We start from the raw sequence: 18,185 nt of genomic DNA on the forward strand, positions 1-18,185 counted from the left end.
GAGAGTCAGAAGAATCAAAACTTCATCTTGCTTATATGAGCTCACCTTCTCTATTGTCCTCTCATTTTATAATTGTTCAGTTTATATTTAAAATGATGCTGGTAATACACTTCATGAGACTTCAAAAGGAGTCAGTAAACTGTTTCTTGTTATGAATAAAAGCATCAAGTAGCCCCTGAAAATAAGAAAACAGTGACCCTTACACCTTGCCTCTAATCACTTCCCTGTAGAGATGATAGCCAATACTTTCCTGAATGCTGATAGTATGACTTCAGAATCACTATTAAGAAGTACCCTGAATTGCCGTATGGCCCTGCTATTTTCTGACCAAAAAAAAAAAAAAGGAATTGTTTAAGAGAAGCGATACCAAAGGCAAATGACCATTTTTTTCAGTAGCTGCCCTTCAACATTTAATTGGCTTATTAATAATAGCCATATTCAGCAAATCATCTCATTAAGTTACCTAGGGGAACGTTTTGCAACTAGATTATCTTAAATTGTTCCCTAGGCATTTCAACCTTTGTAAATTAGACACTCTACAGATATGCATACTTGAGATTTTGATGCCAGGGGAGTATTTGGTAACACCCACTTTTAATTTTTTTCCTATTCCCTAGGAATAGCAATTAGGGGATTAAAATGCCTTCTCGCCTAATGTTGAAAGGAAAATGTAATTGATTTATATTGGGAACATGTTAGAGCTCCCTTTGGTTTCTTATACTATCAGCCCAAATACTTAAAATGATGGAGGGCCCTTTAATTTAGCATATTAAGGGCTTCAACAAATAAGAGCTAAATGATTGTTAATTTACAAGAGACAGCCTTGTGTTTGTACAGAAGTTTCACCTTAAATGCCTAATTTCCAAAAATGGTATTTTTGAAGGATTACCTGAAGGACATGACATCTATCTATCCCTCTAAAGAATACTTTTTTTTTTTTTTTTTTGCCTGGGGTAATTAAGATCTCAGTTTTTGGCTTATTTTCTGGCTCTTTCACCCACATCTTCACTCAGATACAAAACAAAACTGAATTCCAAGTATTTCCACAAAAATATTTACTCACATCAACCACTTCATCGTTACATAGAAAGTACTGAATAGCTGAGGTAATGCCAGGGCCACAGGGACATGCAGCTGTCTGCTGCCTCATGGATCACTTGTCTTCATACCACCCTTCAGTGTCCTTGCCATACAACCCTTCCTTCCCATATATGTGTGTGTATACACAATTTATAACTTATAAAAATACATGTTATATGTATATATGTGCATATTCATACTGAATATGCTATACATAGCATTTACAATTATATGTTGTATGTGTTTGTGTGTGTATATATATACATACATTTAATGTATCATCTCAAATTACTTTTGGGTTGACTTTTTAAGCTTTTTTGTAATATGTAGGTCTATATATATAACACATATAATACATTATAATACATATATATAATACACATATATAATGCACATATATATACGCAATTTTTAAAAATTTATATGAAACAGCTACAGTGTTTGCTTATACATCTCCCGGTGATTATGCATCTGAGGCTTAAAATCACTGTGTTTCTTTTTGGATTTAAAGCTGTGTAAAAAAACTGACACCTTCTTGTCGTTAACTCAATTAGGACAAGTGAAGAGGAAAATGGCACTAGAGTGTATTATTTCCAGGAAGGGTGATATCACCTCCCCACCGGTGACCTGCCTAGCCCTTGACTTTATTAGGTATTATGTGCCTCCGTTGCACCTTCTCATTTTTCAAAGGCCTCATGTCTTTCTTCTGGGCTGGTTTTCAAACTCCAACATGAGGGTATTGCACATGTCTTGGTCACTATTGTGTTCATGCCTTCTAGAAAGTCCTCACTAATCAATTAACTGAATAAATAATTGATGAATGAGTGGGTGAAGACAGAGGGTGTTGTGATAGCTGTGGCTTTTTAGCATAGCTGCCCTAAGCATTTCAAAATTGCAACTAGGTTTCTTTCTTAACCTTACTGTCCATTGATTAACTTAGAAAAGTTACAGCCTCTCTTCTCAGTTATTCCATTGTTCATACATCTCATAATACTTTAAGTAGTACTGGCTACAGGCCATTTTTATAAAAACAGATATTCATGAGTTTCAAAAATCAAGGCAAGTGCCTCTTGTGTATATTGATAACTTGTAGTGCTTGTTCATTTAAAACCAGGGCTTCGTTAGGGGTTCTAATATCTTCATTTTTACATGAAATAGCAAAACAGGCAGAACTTTTCTGTTCCTTTGTAATGGAAGTTCTACGTCACCAAAAAGTTTATTTCCTTTGTAATAAAAGTTCTATGTCACCAAAAAAAATATTAACTAGAAAAATAGAATACTAGTATGTTATCAAAATTACAATATCTTCTTGCCTCCTTCTGAAGGACACTCCATGTTTGAGTACTGTCAATTTAATGAAATCATGAATTTCACTTTCACAATTATATTTTAGAGAACAAATACTTAATTGTCACCAAAAATGGAGAATACATCGTTATTCTTTATACTCAAAGAAGCAGTGTTAAATTTTGGCTCAACGTAGAGTAATATAGGGCTGAGCTATGAGGTTAAAAGACATGTCTGCATCTATTGTTATAGACAGGCTGTAATTTATTTATATTTATACCCTGGGAAAGTGAGATTTGCAGTTGCAATGATAGATTATTAGATACATGATTTCAGAGAAAATGTTTCATTTCCATACAGTTTTTATGGAAACAGTTATATCCTAAAATAGCTGGGTTTTTTTAAGTGGTTATGATCTCTAAGGCCCTGAAATACACAACTTACTCAATTTTCCTTATTGCTTTTCCAAAAACCTGACAGAAGCAGCTGCTACCATCACTTTTGTTATAAAGAGAAGGAAGACAAGCCAGAAAGGTTAAGGAAGCTTTCTGTGTTTAAATTTTTAATACATGGCACAACCCAATAATCACACTGTTTTAGATTATTTAATTTATAATTGTATCAATTTATATTTCATTAGTAATTGTAGTTCTAATGGTAAGTTTTTCAAATAAAGGGAAATTCAAATGTCATATGGTCAAATTTATATTTTAGAAAAAGAATGAGATAGTGTTTAAGTGTAGAATGTTTGAGAATAGGATGGCATTGTTTTATATTCTTATGCTAATGATATATTTAAAACTTAGTAATTTTGTTTGTATATTATTTTATGTCATAAAACATCATAGTAGTAAAAAATACCAGTGATAATATAAATCTATCATTCATATCCAGACTTTATTTCAAGACACTTTATCTTTCTTCCCCCCAAAAAACTTTAACAATAGTCCCTGGCAATTCTTTTAATGGACACACTAAGTTTTTTCTGTGTATCATGTTTCATTTTCCCATTCACATAATGATGAATAATCAGCAAAATGGCCAAAAAACAAACTGATATATGTGAAATAAAAAAAATCCTAATGGAGGTAAATTGTCAACCACTGAGTAAAGGATTAATTGCAAAACCGCTTTTTGGCTAATATAAACAACATTATATTTTATATAGAAAAATGTTGGAAATAATACTGGCTTCATTGACACAGCAACTTCATGTATCCCTGTGCCTATGAAAATTGTTCCAATATCCAATATAAGTATATTGTTCCACTTCCAATATAATTTTTTTAAAAAGGTGTCACTTTAGTGTATGGATATTTACAAAATGCATTTTGTTGCTTTCACAGAAAGATAAGGAAGACCAATGGCTAGAGAAAAAAGTGCAAGGAAATAAAGACCACATCATTTTGGAGCATCTTCAGTGGACCATGGGGTATGAAGTTCAGATTACAGCTGCCAATAGATTGGGATATTCTGAACCGACAGTTTATGAATTCAGCATGCCACCAAAGCCCAACATTATTAAAGGTAAGCAAAACTATATTCTTTTTTAGACTGAACAATAAATATGATACCACCTTTTTATAACCCTTACTGACTTTTCTTATTAATAATTAAAACAAACTGAAATGTAAATTCCAGGTTCTAATTATTATTGTGACATATCATACACAAAGTTTCTCATCGCTCTTGCCATAGGGTATTGCTTAATTTGTAAATATATTTTGACCCCATTAATAGTTGGAGTGGTGAAGAAAGAATGAATAGGAGAACACAGAGAGTAAGAGTGACTGATGATAATCAATGTGAAAAGTGTCTATTGAGGCCATACGAAAGCTTTGCTAAGAAGACAATTTCTCTGCCAATCATGTGGAGACTGATGCTCCAATTCTTGTTAGATTTTACCAAAGGTAATGATGAGCCAACCTATGCCTGACCAAGCAAGTTGATTTTGGAAACATAAAATTAGTCACAAAGAAAGGCAGGAACAGCCACAAATATAATTCCATAAAGACCTATACCTAGAGTTTTAAGAAGGCTCATAAAATGGAAGAACATTGTAAATCAGCTTTTGCAACACACTGGTTAGATTCTACCATTGATAGGTAACAGTGCTTACATTGTTACATCTTAGTATGTTAGTAATATTATGAAAGTTCACAACAGGTATGTTAAAACTTTTATTCAGATAAATGCTCTTGAAGTAAAGATGCAAAAATTTATTCTGACTCAAAATAACATTTAACTCTGTTCATGAGTTGCTAAATTGGTCATATTTCTACATTTATTTTCCCTCAGTTATTACTTTTAATATTTTAATTTTATGCAGACATGTACAGATATTTATGTATATATAGTATATTCTTTATTTGTACATATATACAGAAAAGAACAGCATATTAATCCATGAAACCAAGATTTATTTGTCTTATATTAGAGTATAAGTATAGATATATAATATTTTTGAAACTGGAAAAGAAAACTAGCTAGTTCAATCATGTCATTAAACCCTCTTGTAATTTCAAATTGATGTTAATTTCACATATTATGATTTTGTTATATCATACATCAGTTGTTTAGTAATTGAAAGCAGTTTTATATGATTAATCTTTCAATTAAAAAGTAATTACTATTGGTTATAAGGTTTAAAAAGTAATGGATATTAGAGCTTTATATTGCTAATGTTAATAAATTCTACCAAATTATAATTTAAAATTAGGAAGTAAAAAGTCTCTGGAAATAACATGGGTATCTTATATTTTAAGGACTTTTTTTACTATTTTCAAAGCCCTTCTGCATTGATTATGTCATTTTATTCTTAAATCTGAGCTGGATAAGGAAGCATTACTCTCATTTTACAAATATGATTTCAAGAGGTTTAATGACATGTTTGAGGTCAGAAATATTTCTAGTTATATGACAAGTCTGATGCCCTTACAAGATAACACATCTAAATAAGAATGACTGAATGTACTATTAAATTCATTACCTCTGTATGTTTGAAACATCAGAAACCACTTCTACAATTGTAATGAATACATATATGGTAATTATATTTCATGCAAATATCAGGAACATGCTATACGTATTCCCATACTGAGCCAGAGCCTCCTCCAAAGGAAAATTGCAACAGTATATGCTATAGTCTCCCAAATTTTTAATTTAGTGTATATATTTTGAAACATAATGAATTAACTTCATCCATTTAATTTCATAATGTATTAAATTTAGTATATGAAGTAGAAGGCAAAATTTTAATAACATAGATAAAACATAAAATCAAAAAAATAGATTTTACACAGATTACTAAATGTTATACCCCCAATGACTCTGCTATCTTTGTAAGAAATTGTTGGCCGGGCACGGTGGCTCACACCTGTAATCCCAGCACTTTGAGAGGCCCAGGTGGGCGGATCACGAGGTCAGGAGATGGAGACCATCCTGGCTAACACGGTGAAACCCCGTCTCTACTAAAAACAGAAAAAAATTAGCCGGGCGTGGTGGTGGACGCCTGTAGTCCCAGCTACTCTAGAGGTTGAGAGAGGAGAATGGCGTGGACCCGGGAGGCGGAGCTTGCAGTGAGCCGAGACCGCGCCACTGCACTCCAGCCTGGGCGACAGAGCGAGACTGCGTCTCAAAAAAAAAAAAAAAAAAAAATTGTTGATGATAAAAACCAACAATACGTGTAGACAAAAGGTTGAAAAATTAAAAGGTAATAAAAGCAGATATGAAGGCACCAAAGTAACCAAGACATGCTGTAATTCATTTCCTCTCTCTCTCTCTCTATGTATATTTTTCAATTTGAGAAACTCGTGTCCTGAGAGCTTGTAGGCAAGACCTGGAAAGAAAATGGATAGAATTCTGGTTTATATTCCCAGATTTGTTCCTGTCACATAACTTGTCAAAATAACTGTTTCCTCATCTCTAAAGTGAGTTCCTTCTGGTTCTGCAATGTTAAGATCTATCATTTATTAATTTAAGAATTATTTATTGGAGTACTTCTTTGTGACAAACCCTTGAATAAGTACAAAGGATTTATCTGTGAAAAATACAGAACTGACCCCTGTCCCCCAGAATCTCCACAATCTAGTAGGGAAGACAGATATTCAACATGAGTTAGAATAACTGCAACTGGCCGGGCGCGGTGGTTCACGCCTGCAATCCCAGCACTTTGGGAGGCCGAGGCGGGCGGATCACGAGGTCAGGAGATCGAGACCATCCTGACTAACACAGTGAAACCCCATCTCTACTAAAAATACAAAAAAATTAGCCGGGCGTGATGGCGGGCGCTTGTAGTCCCAGCTACTCGGGAGGCTGAGGCAGGAGAATGGCGTGAACCCAGGAGGCGGAGCTTGCAGTGAGCCGGGATCGCGCCACTGCACTCCAGCCTGGGTGACAGAGCGAGACTCCGTCTCAAAAAAAAAAAAAAAAAAAAAAAGAATAACTGCAACTGAGAGAGATTTTTCTTAGAAGGTGAGTTTCCAAAGGAAACATGCAGGAATGAACTTTCCAGGGAAAATATGTGACGTGGAAGGTATCTCTGGGACAAGAAAGAGCATGATCTGTTCTAGGAGCTGGAAAAGGCATGTGTGGAAGAGAACCTGGAAGTGTGTGACTGACTGAAGATAAGGTCAGAGAGCGAATGCAAACCAGATAATTCAAGGGCTTTTAAAAACATAATTGTAAAACATCTTCCAAAAGAAATAAATAATTGTAAGCAGAAAAGTTGTATGAAGAGATAGGTATTATAAACAGATTATTCTTTCTCCTATGGGTAAGAGCAACTGATGGATGAACAGCGGTAGAAAAAATAAAAGAACGAAAAATTTCCTGACACATTATAAGTGTAGTCTAACGCTGCCTTTGCAATAGATTGGATTCAGTCAGTAATGACTTTTAGGTTTCTTGCTTGGGCAACTAGAACATTGCTGATGTCATTTCTCAAGGTGAAGAATTTTGTAGGAGAAGCAAGACTTGGAGATCAATGAGGATCAAACATCAGATCCATTTGGTATTTGTTAAATTTGAAATATCAAATAGTTGGTTAGATATGTGGGGGTATGGACATGAGAAGATAACCATGGCTTGGAAACATACACCATGATGCTGTCAGTGTTAACAGGTGAATGGTATTTGAGTGAGGGTAAACCCGTCTAAGCAATGCCTAAAATATCTGAAGAGGGGTTGATGTCTGTAGTACTCATTTATGTTTGCCAGTAACTAGAAGGGTAACTGGCACAGCAGTGATTTCCAGAGAATATTTCTTGAATTACTGAAGAGTAGAAAGAAGTTAAGAACTGAGTTCCAAGGAACTATAATATTATACTAGAAGAAGAAACCAGATCACTCCACCCCTCATCATGAGACTAACACTTTACAGACTTACTGGAAAAACAGGAGCGTAGTATCTTGGAAGTTAACAAAGGGTCATATTTCAAGAAGAATAGATGTAAAGTGTCAAATGCTGCTGAAAGGTCAGTGGAACTGAACCAGAACAGATGTGAAGTATCCCTATCACGTGCAGCTTTGCTGGCGTCATTGAGAGATAAATTAGGTACAAGTGGGCAGAGAATTGTATGTGAGGTTAGGGAGTTTAGACTGCATATTTATTTAATGCTTTCAGGAAGTTTTTCTATGAAGGTGAGCAGAGGAGGGAAAAAGCCAGTGTTAGAAGGTCTTTTATGATGAAAAATGCTAGATGAAACAAATCAAGGAGTCATGGAGGAATCACACATACAGGCACACAGACAAAGCCATCTGAGAAGGTAGGAGATGGTATTCACCCGTCTAAACCATGTAGCTGATACAAAGCCAACACAACTTATCAAAAAAAGGGGAAAATGAAATATTTATTTTATTTGTAAAAATGTCACAAATTCAGCCAGGCGCGGTGGCTCACGCCTATAATCCCAGCACTTTGGGAAGCCCAGGCCGGTGACAAGGTCGGGAGTTTGAGACCAGCCTGGACAACATAGTGAAACCCTGTCTCTTCTAAAAATACGAAAATTAACCGGGCATGGTGACACACGCCTGTAATCCCAGCTACTCAGGAGGCTGAGACAGGAGAATTGCTTGAACCCGGGAGTTGGAGGTTGCAATGAGCCAAGATCGCGCCATTGCACTCCAGCCTGGGTGACAGAGCAAGACTCCATCTCGAAAATAATCAAAAGTTATAAAATCGTGTCTAATTTACTGTTACTGAATCCGGATTGCTAAGGCCTCATAGAAAGTCATATCAGAAACAAACCATAAATCAAGAATTGTTTGATTTAGATCTAGGTTTTGTGAGGCAATTTTAAAGGCTGTGATGATGGGGAATTTGAGAACCTTTCAGATCTTATAGAGTTAACATTATATATTTGCAAAATATGAAAACAGATCATATAATTTTATAACATTTTATTTTTCATTTTAAAATGAAATATAAATTCAAACATATTAGAAATAAGTTATCTGTAATAAACTAGCACATCTTAAGTCTTTTCATTTAAGTTAGAGAAGATATAGAGTTTAAAGGTTAAAGTGGTTTTAATTTATTTTTATATTTCATGCATTGTAGACTGTCAAAATAAGTTGTCTGGAATTTTGAATTTAAAAACCCATTACTTATGTATATTAGATATATTTAACTTTTTGTAAACAATAGGGTAAGTCTAGAGAACATTTATTTGTTGGACTAAAGCACTATTTTTCGTTTGTTATCAACCTACTCCCTTTACATTCATATAAAATATTACATTGATAACAATAATTTTTCTTGTAAGTATGCTAGTGGATACTACATTTCTTCTTAGTTTATAATTATTAAAAAATAATTTTGTAATTAATATTTTTTGTTTTTTAATTCTTATTAAAGATGTGCTTTTTTTGAAAGATATGTATTTTGATTTATTTAAAATGGAGTTTCCATAATCAATCGTGTTCCTTTTTGGAATATTCATGCAGCATAACTCCATCTTATTTTATTTTATAAGAAACAAGAATATTGGGAAACTATAGCAGATTAATTGTTATAAAATGACTACCAAACTATGGATTTCAAGGCTGATAGCATGGCATTTATTGATTTGTTCTGTAATTTTAATGACTAAAAATACTACTAAACTGCTGGACTGGATATAATCTAATGTTTAAAAAAAATCCTTGGAAATAAACTTACTTTGAAAAGCATTTTCACCATTTCTTTTGGCCTGCCACATGTTTGATAACATTTATATTTAACCAAAAAAGATGTTAATATCTTTCAGTAACTGCTTCCTTCTTTTCCTGAACACATGTCTAATTTTAATATTGACTATCAGTATAATTTGATGACAATAATTCTGTTCAACATTTTTTATATTCAATGATAAAATAATTCTACCCTCTGGGAACATGTAATGCATACATAATACATACAAAATAGTTGTTTAGATTTAACAAGCTAAAAAATATATAAATCACCACAAAAAATATGCTAAAATATTTCAGTTACTTTGTATTTTCATGGGCTTTTAATTTGTACTTCCAATGAACTATACAGTAAAATTATTTTGATGACCTCAACTCTAGTTTCAAGCAACACTAATAAATCCTTCATCACTAGACAATTCAACATGAACAGAAAACAACTTTCAAACACATGGCGAATATGAAAATATTATTTTAGGATTACATTTATGGTTGTTTTAGAACATAAGTTTAAAAATTCTGAAACAATGGTGAAATAGAAGTCCAATTACCTGGGGAAACTTCATCTTAACCCTCTGGAATTTTCAGTCTAACCTAAATATTGATACTACACCTGCAACAGCATTTAGTTTAGCATGTAGTGAAAAAGTAAGTCTAAAAAATATTTTCATAATCTTTGGTTCCTAAAATTGTTTTAAAAGAGATGCAGTGACATATGTCTGGAGTTTGCTTATGGCCAACAGGTTAATGCTTCTAGCTTCTATGCTTATTGCAAATTTTAATTATGTGAATATGCAATTTTCACTTATATTTGTTGGTAGCTTGTTTATTATTAAAATAGAATGGCTTTTATTAAATATATCCTAAGAAATTACGGTAGAAAAAATTACCATCAAACATTGTAGGATATATTGAGATCATATTAAAAGTAGCACTGTGAATTCACCAATAGCACAGTGAAATGACTGGTGACTTTTCCCTTGTAATTTATGTTTTCAGCTTATAAATGAAAGATATTCACATGTAAGGGATCAGTGACAGAATTAATTTCTGAGTAATGCAGAATAAACATCAATATTGACCTTTGTATGTTTTTAATATGTGACAATATATAGACATGTTTTATACAAGATTTTAGCCATTCTTGTTTTGTATAAAAGTATTTTTTGTAGGTTTGCATTAATTGTTAATGACTTTGTGTAAATCTTGCATTAATTATTTTCTCTTTTTTCTTTCCCACTGTCACGTTTTTTCTCTTTTGATTTCCTCGTTTGTAACTCCACCCTTTATTTTCTTAATTATTTCATTCTTATTCTATTTTCAAAAACAATTTTCATCATGCAGATAAATGCTGTGAAGCGAATAAAGGCGAAAATGGAAGCCAGTCATGGCAGCTGAATGCTGCTGGGTTTTCTTTCATTATAGCCATAAGTTTGTCTTGCGTGTTTTAATGTCATTGTTATATCATATGGTATATCCTCTTATGCCCTGAAAATTAAAAAAAAATAGTAATAGCAAGGCTTATCTAAAATTATAATAAAATATTTTCTAAGGTCCAATTAATTATGCATGTATCTTCACCCATGAATGATTAAGCTTTTTCTCCTTCCCCCAATTGTCAACCTTTTAAGTGGATAATTTGTCAGAAAATCAAATGAAGGAAATTCAATCGGGATTGCTACTTTCAGCTACCAGTTCACTGCATAACATACTTTATTCTAAAGTTTCCATTAATTCCTAAAGTTGACCTTGTTAAATAGCATGTCACTTGTACTTGAAACTTAAGCCTTTGCTACATCTAATCTTTCATTATTATTTTGCAAATAATTAAATATCCATGGCCATACTTTGTAAAAATCATAATTTTATTATGTAGAATTGTGGATCACTACTATTGCTTTTTTTACTGTTACTTTTAAGTTTCCAACTTTATGAACATTTCTAATATTTCAATGTTTACCATTTATATAAAACATAAGCATTATATTTTATTAGATGTGTATCCCAATTGTGCTGCTTATTTTCCCTTTGTTGAACTAAAATGTCTTAAGGAATAAATGTGAAACAGTTTCCTATTTTAAATTTGAACACCGATTAATTTTTTTCATTAAGTGAAAATATCTCTGCAATTTTCCCAGAATGAATGTTAAATTAAATTTGTATATGTCTAAAAAGTTACACCCAATTCACTGGATTTAGATTACATTTTGAGCTGACCTCAAGTCCTATTGTTCTAACATAAGTAGTTATTTATTACATTTTTCTGGACATCTGGTAGTCAGAATCTTTGCAAGCATTAGAGAGAGAGAAGAAAATATTATAGACACTCCTTTAAAGAAGTTGAAATCAAGATGGGAAGAAACTGAGATTGGAACTAGATTCCAAATTTCAAAGGAATTTCGATTTGAGGGAGTAGCATGAAGAATGATTTTTGGTTTTTGCAAATTTTCATTATGTGAATATGCAATTTTCACTTAAGTAATCTTTACCTAAGTAATTTCAAAACAAGTAAAGAGTGTTTGTGTTTTTCACTTGCAACCACATCTTAACAAGTGACTTTTACTACTTATTTATTTAGGACAATAGGAAACAACCAGATTTACATATATGCATAAAAGTGACCATAACATACTTGGTAAATCAAATGATTGGGTTCTGGACTCTGTGATTCATTCATCAAAAGCCATTATTTTGTTGAACAGAAATATTTTTTGTGTCTCTTTTTAAAGAGATAGCTACAGAATCTTTTCATATGAGGGCTAGGCCTCTCTTTCATAGTAGATTTTCTTTTAACTTATCTTTTCCAAACTCCTAGCTGTCAACTGCTATCCTTTCTTGTAATCTAGTAATAGACCTGTAGACTGCAGAAGCAACCCATCAACCGATAAAACACACTTCTGGCCGGCTGGGCGCGGTGGCTCACGCCTGTAATCCTAGCACTTTGGGAGGCCGAGGCAGGTGGATCACGAGGTCAGGAGATTGAGACCATCCCGGCTAACACGGTAAAACCCCGTCTCTACTAAAAAATGCAAAAAATTAGCCGGGCGTGGTGGCGGGCGCCTGTAGTCCCAGCTACTCCGGAGGCTGAGGCAGGAGAATGGCGTGAACCCGGGAGGCGGAGCTTGCAGTGAGCCGAGATCACGCCACTGCACTCCATCCAGCCTGGGTGACAGAGCAAGACTCCGTCTCAAAAGAAAAAAAAAAAAAACTTCTGCTTCCCTCCTTTCTCCCCTGCTGAGATAAAACGATATCTCAATTCACACATTACGGAAATATAATCCATTTATAGGGAAAGTTTTGTTTTTAAATCACCATAACCAATATTCCGTTTATTAAATAACTATCATTGCATATTAAATTTCTTGATATTTGAGACTGAAGAGTTTATATTGGTTACTAATTTGTAGAAAGCGTTGAGAAAAAGATTTCTAGTAACACCTCCAGAAACTGTTTTTCACATTCATTATAACCTTACTTGATCTTTCCAATAAATTAGAGACATTTCTGTGAGAATTTCATGTAGAAATGATCTTGACTTAGGAATGACAAAATATTTTTTTGGAGATCACGGAATACTTATTTAGTAAGTTAGTGCAAAGTTTATTTATCTTGAAGTTTTACATGTCATAACTCACCGTCACTAAGTGATATAAAGAACATTCAAAGCGAGGTATACGCAGAAATAAGACATATCAATTTGGCATTTTGAAAAGAACCTAATATTAAAATTATGTTAGCAGAGTTATATACATTTAAAGAGTTGTTTGTTAGATTTTAAGCATCTAAGTGTGGATCTAGTTTTAGTCCTTAACTTTATAAGCGATCTGTCATTTGGCCAAATGTTTATTCTTACATGAACACCTATTTCACAACTCTGAGATACGCATAAATTCTTTTAAAAATATTCTCAGAGATGGTAAAATAATAGGCTTTGTGCTCTGCCTTATTTCTCTAAGAAATTAAAAAGTACAAAACTAAACAATAAAGCTATTGCATTCCAATAAATAAAACCTTAGACATTTTACATCCTAGGATTTTTTAAGTCTTAATAATATGTGTTGCTGAGTTATCTTTTATATTATCTGAACAATACTGTTGTTATATGCAACCATAAAAATCAGACAGTTTACTTTTTTATTTTAAAAATGAGTTTGTTACTTTTTTGGCCTTACTAGTATTTCATCTGTCTACATATCTAAGTAAATGTGATTACTGCTAAGCAAGAAATAAAAATTTAAACTTATTTTAAGTATCTTCCTAGTATCATCCAATGATTTTTTTTCATACAATGGAGTTTTACTTAAAATTCTGTCTCTGAAGATGTATAAATTTGAGCTTGTGTGTTAAGGTGAGTGTAAGATTAGTCATTATATATAATCAGAAATATATGTCTATGTCCAATGGTGTGTGTATTGTATCGTTCACTGTTAAAATATTTCAAAAGATTGTTTTGACCATATTACCAGTTATGAAGCCAGATTGATTTACTTATGCATGATTGCCATGCATGATTGCCATTATCTGCATGTGGAATATCAGGATTTTTAAAATATAGATCAGGATATCTCTTTCTTTATCCTCCCAATCTCTTCTAGTCTGTCTTCTTTCCTCCATTTTACAATCAATGTTACTGGCCTCTCTACCCCAATCAAAACTATAATTACTCATCAGTTCACAGTAAGACCCACAAGTACCATGTTTCAGATATGCTAACAGAGTAGGCCTAGGAGGTAGCAGTAAATTCTTCCCTATAAAATGTATTCTTACGTGGAAAAACCTTAGGTAAGTTGCTATTTTTGTTCATTTCTTTCCTAATACTATAGGTCATTAGGATGGACTAAGTTTAATTTTATAAACTCTATACTCATATTATTTCCAGAAGCATTTTGCAAATGCACATATATGCCTTCATTCCTGGTATACATGAACAAGATTGAAATTAAAATATGTAAACATTTTAAATATGCCTATATATAGAAGGGGTTAGATTGATGTTTAATATATATGCAATTTTCACTTATATATAGCAAATACATATAAAGACAAATAATTTTATTGCAAATAAGTTTGACTTTTTAAATATTCAGGTTCTTTTTAAATTAACAAAGTTACAAGTATGCATCATAGTGCACATGTTACACACAATAATATGCAATTTGTGTCAATTGGGAAACCATTATAATTTAATTATAATATTTTCTGTGTAAGAGTACTCATTCATTATGTTTGAGTTAAATTTAAGCTAAAACAAGAAAAATTCCAAAGTAGTTTCAACCACGTACAATTAAATTTATGATTAGTCATTTATATTAAATGAAATATATTGTACAAGAAAGAATTAAACCATGAACTTTTGGATCTGGAGGTATTCTTAGATACATAAAAATAATTTTAAATATTAATATGGTATATTTACCCTGATAATGGAGAAATAAAACCTTAAAATTACAAATTATTTTAATAATTCAAGATGGATACTGATATCAATACAATAATACAATATATTTGGGTCTAGCTTTCAAGAATAATAGCCAGTATTATGCATGATAACATTTGAGTTTGTAGTAATTAAGAAATATCCCTAGTCATGTAAAGTTTTCTTTAAAGGTTTAAACTTGATATTAATATGATATAAGCAACATTAAGAGCTTGAAATGATCAATTCTGGTATTAAACTAAATATTATCACATATATTTTTGTCTGGCCCTGTAGTATTATGATTTCACTCACTGAATAAAGATAAATTATAATATTGATCATACCTAAATATGTAACTTTATGTGTTTTATTATGATTAATGTGTGTAAGGGATAATGTAACATCCTTTAAATGATCTTTTAATAAGTCCAATTTAATTACGTTTTCTTTTTCTATTTTAATTTTTTTTTTTTTTTTTTTTGTTTTCTTGAGACAGACTCTTGCTCTGTCGCCCAAGCTGGAGTGCAGTGGCCTGATCTCAGCTCACTGGCACCTCCGCCTCCTATGTACAAGCAGCACTCATGCCTCAGCCTGCCTAGTAGCTGGGTGTGCTACTAGGCATGCAGCCACCACACCTGGCGAATTTTGTATTTTTAGTAGAGACAGGGTTTCACCATGTTGGCCAGGCTGGTCTCGAACTCCTGAACCCAATTGATCCTCCTGCTTCAGCCTCCCAACATCCTGGGATTACAGGCGTGAGCCACGGTGCCCAGCCTCATGTTTTCACTTTTTTAAAATTTATTTTCTTTTATCCTTTCTTACTTTCTTCTAATGCTTTATTTTTAATTTTCTCCCTCTTTCTCTATTTCTGTCTCTTCCTCCTTTCTCTTTCTCTCCATTTCTCTCTTTTGTTCTGTCTCTCTCCCTCTTTCTCTCTCTATCTCTCTTATGCTTCCTTTCTAAATTTTTGGCCATGAATGAATGGAATATATTTCCTCTATTATGTTTCTCTTCATTGTTTGTAAATTTTAAAATCCTAACCTTTGTGGTATAGAAATATGTCATAAAAGCTTCAGCAAATCTAATATATTGGATAGATAGCTGAAATCTGCATATTTCAAATGACTGAATATACAGATATTCTACAAATTGTCTTTAAAATGATTACAATTTATGTTGAAATTGGTGACGAGGCATTTCCAAATTAATCTCATAAATAGTATTGTTTAATCATTAATATTTGATAGTTAAACATAATATTCAGTATATATTTCCACAGTAAATTTTGGGACTTAACTAAAGAAAAAAATTAACACTTATTAACTCGTTCTCTTACCAATTACCATATAAATTGGAGTATTATTCTAAAGTTAATATGGTTTGTCTTTTAAATACAAAGTTGTATTATTCCTTCTACGTGTTATACTTACATAATCCCAATTTTTATCTAAGGAAAACATTCCCTCAGTTTAAATCTAATTTTATTTTTTTCAAAATTAGACAAAGATGAGAGTTTAATATCCATGCTTTGTTTTCCAAAAACCTGTAGTTTTGTTGTCTAAAATTAAGAACTCAACAAAGATCTCTTGTAATAATTCAACATATTCTCTGGCTATTAACTAATTTCCAAGCCTGAACTGTCAGTAAATGTTGCACATAGCCTGGAATAGTCCATAACATCTGTATTAGCTAACATTCTGTAAAACTAAAAAAAAACAATATCCAAGAAATGTAATAAATAATTATGTTTAAGAATTCTATTAGTGTATCTGAGATGGTCTTAACTGCATTTCATCTCCTTTGTTGGTAGACTATTATTTCATCTACTTTTTAAGGATACTTTCATCCAAGTAGAATTAAACTTAATTTTAATTGTGAACTAATCTAATGTTGGTTGTATTAAATTTAGATATATTGAAAGTTCTAAAACTATGTATGCTTAAGTTAAATTCAATTAGTCTTTATCATTTCATTTTAGTTAGTAAAATATGTTACACACTGTAAAGAATGCATAATAATGAGACACAACTTCAGTTTAGAAAATATATTTTTATTTTTATTCTATGTATGTACTGAATAGGGACTATGACATAAATCTAGCTAGTCTTATTTTTTTTCCTAAAAAGTAAGCAATTACAACTACTGTTTTAAATAGTGTACACAATTCATGTACCCCTTTCAAGAATATTTTTCTCTTACATTTTCATTGATGTTATGTATAACGCTTCTGTTTTAAAGTACTTCTGATCATTTAATTGCATTCGTTTTCATCATAGCTTATTGTCTTGAAAAAAAAGTATGCTATAAGTGTATTGTCCTCAGTATCATCTTATTTAAAACCCTCAACATAATATCCAGCACTGTGTGTAATCCTATGCATGTGTTTCATAGTATATTAAATGTCATTTTATTTTCTGTACCTCTGTGTCTCCATTGTTGTAATAAAGAAAACTGAGGAAAAGCTTTGTTACACGTGTTTTCTTTATTACTGGTACAACCTTTTTTGTCCTTGTCGAGTGTTGTCATATCTAACTTGATCAGATTTAATACAAACATTTATTTACTTAGGAGCAGGTAATAAACTTATACTCATTAAGTTACTCAATTTTTGGATAACCCATACATCATCAGCAGATTCATAACAATTGTATATTGTAAAAATAATTTCGTGACAATGTCAAATATTGTTACTTCCATTGTAAACTTGTTCTAGTGTCTTCATAAAAACATCGATCTCTAGTGGGAGGCCAAAATAATCATATATTTCAATAAAACACATGAACATAGTTAACAATTTCAGTAATATAAAGATTGTTAACTAGTCTCCATTGCTAGCAAAAGTCCATAAACGAAATATAAACACCTAAAGTGATTTTTCTCCAATTCCTTTGGTCATTTCTTTTGTTTTGGGCACCAAATGAATAAAGTTGCAGAAATTGATTAACATTCTGTGCTTATCCACTGCAAAGGTATGAAACAAAAATAGTAAGTTGAAATTTTGGAATAATACTATAAGTAATATAAAAATTATTTAATTAGCTTTTATAGTGTAAAAATAATTTTTGACATAGATATAAACAGAAAAGTCATATTTTTCTTTTAGAGCAAAATGTTACATTGCCTGATAAATATGAAATGATGCCAAAATTCAAAAGAGAAAATGTTCATTTTCAGGATTTTGGATTGTTTTGGAGCATATTTAATTTCTCTTATTCCATGACAGTCCAGT

General features: G+C 32.1%; 1 protein-coding gene across 5 annotated transcripts in view; it reads left to right on the forward strand.

The window, feature by feature from the left end:
* Positions 1–18,185, forward strand: part of NCAM2 (neural cell adhesion molecule 2) — a 551,993-nt gene that overhangs the window by 482,314 nt on the left and 51,494 nt on the right. For 3 of the 5 annotated variants that reach the window (XM_019017902.4, XM_055374042.2, XM_055374044.2), the window contains exon 15: positions 3,714–3,894. In XM_019017902.4, coding sequence (XP_018873447.1) covers positions 3,714–3,894 — 181 coding nt within the window. Of the gene's footprint in view, positions 1–3,713; positions 3,895–10,881; positions 16,372–18,185 lie in introns of those variants that run through there. The other 2 variants (XM_019017903.4, XM_055374043.2) reach the window with 1 other exon arrangement.

The sequence above is a fragment of the Gorilla gorilla genome, chromosome 22 (genome assembly GCF_029281585.2).
Source record: "Gorilla gorilla gorilla isolate KB3781 chromosome 22, NHGRI_mGorGor1-v2.1_pri, whole genome shotgun sequence".
In the NCBI taxonomy this organism is placed as follows: Eukaryota; Metazoa; Chordata; class Mammalia; order Primates; family Hominidae; genus Gorilla; species Gorilla gorilla.